At 38.2% G+C, this 8,043-nt stretch overlaps 1 protein-coding gene across 1 annotated transcript; it reads right to left on the bottom strand.

The window, feature by feature from the left end:
* LOC121880627 (putative E3 ubiquitin-protein ligase UBR7) lies at positions 1-6,113 on the bottom strand. Its single transcript, XM_042387986.1, has 12 exons — positions 6,025-6,113; positions 4,763-4,880; positions 4,260-4,393; positions 4,108-4,168; positions 3,914-4,009; positions 3,754-3,807; positions 3,537-3,642; positions 3,284-3,420; positions 1,361-1,555; positions 1,051-1,207; positions 846-907; positions 1-629 (listed from the first exon to the last, which is right to left on the bottom strand). Exons 2-12 carry the CDS (start codon positions 4,877-4,879, stop codon positions 546-548), a joined length of 1,203 nt encoding a protein of 400 aa, XP_042243920.1. The 5' UTR covers position 4,880; positions 6,025-6,113; the 3' UTR covers positions 1-545.
* Positions 6,114-8,043: the final 1,930 nt, after the last annotated feature.

The raw sequence follows: 8,043 nt of genomic DNA, 5'->3' as shown, positions 1-8,043 counted from the left end.
TTGTTTTGTGGACTATAAACGATAACTTTATTGGGAACATCCATCCACATAAAACAATGATGTCACTATTTTAAAACAAGTTTGTTTTAACTGGCCACCAACAGGAAACCTCTTCACCATGTAAACACACAGACGTACTTGACAAGTTCACAGGAATGCACAATGCAGCATCGTGTTCACATGAGAATTCTCACATTATTATAAGCAGACAATCTTTTTCAAGTGTACAGTGTTGAATCAAAATTTCTTTTGTTCATAAAAACTTATTAATGTGCATAAAACATCAATGTTTCAAGGAAACTTTTCATGATGAGCTTCAAAGTTAAGGCATCATTATAAATCAATAGAAAAAACTGGACATGGAACTGAAAACACAACTTCTCAATCCTTCACAACAATAACTGGAAGTCAGTACTATGCACTAATTATTCAAGCTTCATTGGTTGCAGCAAAAAGCCCTTTTATTCAACAGGGGAAAAAGGCTCATCTTCCAAGTCTCACATTCAGTCAGAGCACCATATGATGGTAACAGCACAGCCTCCTTATTATTGGTATCCTGCGTTGGTTCGACGTCTTTTTCGAGCCCGCAGCTCCTCAAAGTACTGATGAACGGCTTCGGCTGTGACTGTCTGAGAGATAGAGATGGAAAAAATGGGTCATGTTTTACATTTGTCCACCAAAACATGATTCTTGCCTGCAAAATTGCACATTTTAGTCATGTATAATGAAACCAATATCGCCCATGGGTAAATAAGCAATAATAACAGATTGAGTACCTCGTGGGTGTTGTTACATTTAATTCTAACTATCCAATCTATATTTGCACTTGGATTTCCATTTCTCACCTTTCCTTCAGCAGCACACTGTTCTAAAAATGCAGTGATCACAGTTGTCAGCTCGTTGTAACCTAAGGGACGAACACATGATTAATTAGTCACACGTCAAGTCTCAATCAATCGCCTCTCCGGCTAATTTCACTTTACACCCTTGGAGGAAAATTTATTTTACTCTGCTGTTAATTTTGACCCCACATCTTCCCCCGATGCTCACCGTAAATGACCTCCAGCTGCTGTACATGGCTCAGCGAGCTTGTCAGTGCCATCAGCGGGTGCTGCCCAAACGGTTCATCCAAGCCTTTGTTCTCGTAGGCCAGGATGGTGTCGGACTGATCCATAAGAAACTGCACCTGGACAGCCACGTAAGCCCTCTGTGCACCGACGCAACACACAGAAGAAACACAAGATGCTTAAGTACTTCACAGACACGTGAACCAGGATCAAATGGACAGCTGACTCCTGTAAAGTGGTGTTGTTAAAGCATAAACAGTATCATTCTCTGAGAGCTGTTATTTGTGGTCTACCTTGCAGCTTGTGCAGGTGCAGAGTTTGGAGCGCCAACTGTAAGGCCAGAACACCGCTCCCTGTCTCGGCCTCTCCAGCCCCTGGGCCTGCAGCTCCTTCAGCCTGCACTCTTCAGATTTGGTCGTGGCTTTTCCAGGGCTGCCTGTCATTTCCTCGTGGCTCCGTTTGCAAGGGATACTCCTGTTTACCGCTTCCTAAGATACAAACAATAACACAGGAAGTAGTGAGTCACTGTGTTATACGGGTGGGGGGCAGGGGGAGCAGACGAGAACACCTGGACTCTGTAAAACATCTGCACACAGCACTGCAGACTCATCCAGGGAAATTCTCAAGGCAACTGACACGATGACATGATTGGGCGATGAAAATCACCAGTTTATAGTAAGCTGCCCTGTGAAGGCTGGCCAAAGCCGTCTACAGAGCAGGAGAAGCAGTGCCTCATGGGTCATTTCTCCTCTAATTACCCAGAGGAGGGGGAAGCATGATAACAGGAGCTTGGAGCCTGCAGCTCTTGCAGGTATAATCCGCTCATTACCCTCCAGCCCCATCTAGTGGCAGGCTGGCGACAGAAAAGCAACCGCTGCCATAGAGATGACTACAGTGAACACTCAAAATATTGTATAATAATAATGATAATAATAATAATAATAATAATAATATCTTTCCCAAACAAATCCCTCTCCACTTCCTCTTCATTACATACCTACTCCACAAGAAGTCACACTCACAGCTGTGCAGGGCTTCTGCATTATGGAGGAGGATATAAATGAATGAGTAAACTGTCAGAGGCACTTGCCATACTCCATAGGTTAAAAAAAAATACACACAATACTTGCTCAGTCTGAAAATTGTGAAAAATGCCAGTTATCATTTCTTAGGGCTCATGGTGACGTCTTCACACACCTTGTGTCATCTGATCAACAGTCCAAACTTTAAAAGGTATTCGGTTTGCAATCATGTATGACAAAGAAGTGTCAAATCCTCACATTTGAGAAGCTGCAACTAGCAATATTTTTGCGTTTTTGCTTTAAAAAAAAAAAAAAGACTAGAACAATTGTTCAATTATCAAAATAGCTTCTGATTTATTTTCTGTCGATCGACTAATCGTTGCAGCTGTAGCCTTAAGTTAGTTCATTCATTTGTCCGTTGATAAACGGAGAAGACTATAATAAAAGAAAAATGGGTTAGAAAATGGTTAGAAAAGAAGGCTAATTTGAGTTTAGGCTGTGTCCGAAAACTCTCCCTATTTACTACACAGACCACTATATTTACTATCCGGCATTTCACTGAGTGTCTGAATCCTGAGTGTGAAATTTATGCATTATATTGTTCCCTGAAAAATTACCACTTTCCCAATGGAATTAAAAAAACAAAACAAAACAAAACAAAAAAAACACGTGTCCATGGCACGTACACTACTTTCTGCTAACAACCCTACCATACAATACGAACATTACAGTCGTGCAATGCTACACCTATCAAGGATGACGCAATGTGATAATTCGTAAGTGTCCAAAATCTCAATTTATTGCTCACTATACAGTTTTTGTATCTATTAGTGAACGAGAGAGTGATTTCAGACACAACTCTAGTGTCTGCAAATGCAAAATACATGCAACACATCCCCAAAACAATGAGCATGTACCATCTTATGAATTGATTTGAGCATATATGGGAGAACAAAAACAAGAAAAAAGTGATGTTTTTCTTAATCTAAATCAGCACAGTTTAGGCAAAATACAACAAAAGTTTATGTGCATAACCAAAATGATATTTGGCAAAGTAAAGAAGAAGAAACCTAAATGTACGTTTCGTCCATGGTCAGTGTTAGCAGTTTATATCTCTCACTTCAACTCCTCGCTATCTGGTTAGCTTTAAACACGGCAAATGGACGCAGTGGTCTCATATGTACTGTTTCTCACCTCCTGCTTCGTGTGTTCAAGACTGGTGGAAGGTTCTTCATCACTGATCTGACCGGGCTCGGAGTCTTCTTCCTTTTCATCTCCTTCCACAACATCAACCTCTACCTCCTCCTCACTGACACTGATTACAGGTGGTACTGAAGGGGAAAGACAAATATAAAAAAATGACTCTCTGGATTTTTAACATTTGCAAAGTTTGACATACGGTTTTGTTTTTGCAGCCTGTGAGAAGAAGCTCAGAAGAATAAATTACCTGCAAAGTGAGCAGCATACGTCCACAGGAAAGGAGCCTTGCTCATGCAGCCCTCGCATACCATCTCTTGCAGCTCCTCAGGTTCCACCATAGAGCAGCCCAGGTGCTGTCAAAGATAAACAAAATGACTGCATAGAAAGCGGAAGAGTCATAGTTGTGCTAAATTGTAAATGAGAATGAAATAAGTGCTTAGAAATGCAACAGGACCCGTGCTTACCCTGGTATGAAACCAATCCTCACAGATGACACACTGAATCATCTCATCATTGACCTGTTGGGTAATTAAAAATTGAGTAGTTCAGTAGTTTTCACAGAAATAAACTGAATTACATGAGCTCAGAGACCATTTAAAAGGGCAAATGAAAGAAAAAGAATACCTGATCATCTGCGTCTGGGTACGGCCGGTCACACGTGCAGTAGCAGCCATGGAAGTTGTGATTGTAGAGATTTTTGTTGTTTTCATTGTCTTTGGCCTGTGAATACATATGAAATGGAATAACTTGAACAATCAGAACATGCATAGCAGACAATTTGGGAAACAAAGGGATCTGTTAAAAAGTAGAGGACTCACAGGAATCAGCTGGCACTGGAAGTCTCCAAATCTGCCATTTCCACAGTCGCAGCGAAAGTTTCTACATAAGAAAAACAGGATACTGTGAGCTTGAATTTGTCTGATCAGTTCACTGTCAGTCCAACACACAAAGAAATACTTTCAAAAATTACCTTTTGGTATACAGTTCAAAGATCTCATGTCCTTCATGGCACTTATTGGCACAGGCCAGACAAATCCCAGCAGGCTCTGCAGTACTGGGGGTGCAGGTGCTGCAGGCGAACACAGCCTGTCTCTTCACATAACCCTGCAAAGATCACACACAATATGCAGCAGTATGCACATTATTATTGATTATTAAAAAGGACTGTAGTAATTATTTAGTATTCTCTGAAAGAAGGGTTTCAACTATGAGGGAAAGTTGGGGATATTGCAGTGACACAAAGCAAAGGGATGATAATTTCACTCTTGAGTTGCAAGAGTTGCACAGAAACACCTTAGAATAAATGATAATAACATAAATATTAAAATTACAGTGGGGGATTCTGTTAAATACACAGTCGAAATTAAATATACACGATATTACATCTACAAACTGCTGTGCTTTGATGTGGTGAAAGAGTCGAGCCGACAATAGAGGCTGCAGGGATGTTGCGGTGAAGGAGGCTTTTCTTACCCGGGAATAAGAGCAGTTGTTCGGGTCGCTTCCAGCCAGCACGCACAGAGCCTGCTCCAGCTCTTCTTCGTTTGCAAGAATATCGTCCGTGTCCGAGTCCTCTTTATTAGCTGCCATTCTGGGAGAAAAAGGAGGAGAGTGAAGACAACAGAAATATTCACTCAGCCTGTCTGAGCACAACAGTGTTGACAAATGTCTGTTCCGGGCGGGAGTTTGGGCCGACACCACGTGGAGGAAGTGACGCAGCATCCGGATCAATTAACATACAAGTCTGTCTATCTAATCTAATCTATCTATCTATCTATCTATCTATCTATCTATCTATCTATCTATCTATCTATCTATCTGTCTGTCTGTCTGTCTGTCTAATTGTAAACGTATTGATTCTATATGATAAGTTTCACATACATAATGCAAAATGATAAAAGTTATTTACCCCCAGTTTCACTGGATTTTTATGTGAATTTAAAGAATATATTAAGACTCTCAAACTTATAAACACTAAAAAAAATTAACAAATCTGTAAAACTAAATGGTGAACTCTTTAAAGAAGAATTATGTATGTTTTTATCATAATTTTGTATTAATGAAGTTTATTTATCCCAATTTTGTTTCTTAATGTATTTAAATTCATATCCTTGTTCCTTTGTATACCATTATGTTGAGCACATGTTTGCACTGTTTGTATATTTGAATGTTTTCTCAATAAACATTGGAAAAATACCCATCTATCTATCTATCTATCTATCTATCTATCTATCTATTGAACGTGTGCTTTTATAACGCTTAATACATTGATATGTGGCTACATTTGTTTTGTTTATGTTTTGCAATTTAAAAAGAAACACCTGTTACACAAACCTTTTCCTTATCTTAAATTAGCATTCAGCATTTTTTTTCTAACAATCATGTAACTAAGCAGATATCATTACTAAGACTCATAAAGAAAAAAAGCCAGGTCATAGCTTATCATTGACCTAAATTGTCTCTCATAAATTGAGTATATAGAGTAAACTATAGTACATTAGTTGCGTTCTATTGGCACTGACTTGCATTATATGTCTAATGGATCTGTAACCATAACAGACACATGCTATAGTTGGCATCTTCTCCAAATAACAACAACAACAAAAAATCCACTGTCTTGAAGGGAAAAACAACTAAGCAACTCAACCACATACAGCACAGCCTTAAAAGAATGAAATTCAGTTATTTTCGGTGCAGAAAAAGTGACTTGAAGAGGACTGAGGATTTTTTTATACCTGTCGTGGTGGTAGACAGAGGTGTAGAGGGACAGGAAGTCGGTACTGTAGATCCTCCAGCCACTTCAGCAATGTTGGTGCAGCTGTGTATTTTTGAAAATGTTTTGTTTTGTTTTGTTTTTTTCAGAACATAATAGTGATTTTATTCCTGCGATCAGAATCTCGGGAATCTTTTCAATCTCATTTATTAAATTTCACAGATAAAAAGAACTCCATAATGTACAAAGACCCTCATTTATGAAAGCCGGACCAATGCGGATAGTCTGAAGGATTTGAATAATATAAATATTATTATATCATTATAGTACATAATAATAATATCATAATAAAATAATAGCCTATCATGACTGACTCAATTAAATATAGATCTACATTCATTAATATCATATTTATCCAGTGTACACATTTTAGGAAGCTACAGAAAAACTATTCATGACAAGAAAAATACATATTATTTCACTTTTTACAAATGTTTTACTCGTGTCAGGTCCCTCTCAAGAAAGCGAGAATATGAGCTGTATGTTGCAGTGGTTTTCCAATGGATGGCGCCACTATGACTTGTTTTTTCTATCAGGAAGAAAAAAAATGCACCGGTGCACTTTATGAGGGCAGTTAAGACTAGTGCATTGAGCAGCGTGTTGTCATTATGCAAGCTGCAACACAAATAAAGAATCAATTGGTCACGCACACCATAGGTGGTTTGTGTATAAATTCACAAAGCAGTTAACTGATCCACATTTTGTGTTAATCTTTTGTAAACAGGTCGGAGTGTGAGTTGACAGCCAGTGAAGCGTTGCTCGCAGGGAACAGGCTGAACTTCTCTGACCGCATCCCGGTTGCCTTCAGAGGCTGTCGGAAAATATTGGCGCGCCACCATGAACAGCCCAAAGAGAGGAGTAAACATGCAGTGACAAAACATCTGTATGTTTTGGGCCCCTGGAATTGGTATATTTGACTCCAATGATGAAACTACAACTGTTAAAGTCAACATTTCAGTGATAATAATAGCCTACTGTTACTTTATCAACGTATGTTTTTTTTTAAGTAGTTCAAACAACATCCAATTGATGAATTAATAAAAACATCAATTACGTGTCCAGTTCACATCCACATCATTCAAGGTCTCCTCATTATTCTTTTGATTGGACATGTTTTGTTTCTGACCTCTGTAGAGCTGAGTGGATTAGTTGATAAATCAATTAGTCGACTGACCAACAATTAACTGGCAAGTCTTTTGTAAATAATGATCTATTCATCAACTGAGTCATATCTGAGACACAATGCAGAACTTTCTCAAGTCTCTCCAATGTGAGGATTTGCTGCTTTTCATGTTTAAAATTATAATTGAATCTTTGGGGTTTTGTACTGTTGATAAAAACAAAACATGAGAGCTGAAGAAGTTGTGATTGTTTTTTCTCATATTTTACAGGCAAAACAATTAATCGAGAAAATAATCAGCAGATTAATCTAAACAAAATGAATGAAAGCACAGCAGCACTTGAAATCTAGACAGACTGTGAAATAAATCAAAGCATCACTGACTGGATCCTGTCCAGGTATGCAAAAGCTAAACAAACTGTTTCCTTTCCTCCACAGGACAAACACACACATCAAACAATATTAACAGAATGTAAATAATTAACTGCATAGGAAGGATTTTGATTGTGCACTCAATAAATTTTCACATTCACTTTGTCTAACAGATGCACACATTTTAAAACTTCAATAAAGGGAGATGAGCAGCACGGATCAATGCCAAACAAACTCTGTTCCTGAGAAAATCTACAAGTCTGAACAAAAAGTTTATTTATTTTTTAGTTATTTATTTTATTATTAACAAACAGCTTGGTAAACATATACAAAAAACATAAACAGATAAAGCCAGGGGACCAAAACACAGACAGAAATCATAAATCAGCTCACAAAACGTTATACGGAGTGCATAAATGTATGGTTTTAATAGCTTTCCTATTTTTAGAATAAAGGATTGTTGTAATGTGTTGTTTTCAAAAATTAAAA

This window comes from Thunnus maccoyii, chromosome 16 (assembly GCF_910596095.1).
Source record: "Thunnus maccoyii chromosome 16, fThuMac1.1, whole genome shotgun sequence".
In the NCBI taxonomy this organism is placed as follows: Eukaryota; Metazoa; Chordata; class Actinopteri; order Scombriformes; family Scombridae; genus Thunnus; species Thunnus maccoyii.
The sequence above is the reverse complement of the archived record's forward strand: the minus strand, read 5'-3'. Positions and strand labels throughout refer to the sequence as shown.

What these genes read in the sequence shown, in the direction of transcription:
- LOC121880627 (XM_042387986.1), bottom strand. Translation starts at nt 4,879, where the DNA reads ATGGCAGCTAATAAAGAGGACTCGGACACGGACGATATTCTTGCAAAC. An exon ending in ACAACTGCTCTTATTCCCGG is followed by an intron (nt 4,394 to 4,762) that starts GTAAGAAAAGCC and finishes TGATCTTTGCAG; the next exon opens with GGTTATGTGAAGAGACAGGC. An exon ending in TCCAGTGCCAGCTGATTCCT is followed by an intron (nt 4,010 to 4,107) that starts GTGAGTCCTCTA and finishes ATGTATTCACAG; the next exon opens with GCCAAAGACAATGAAAACAA.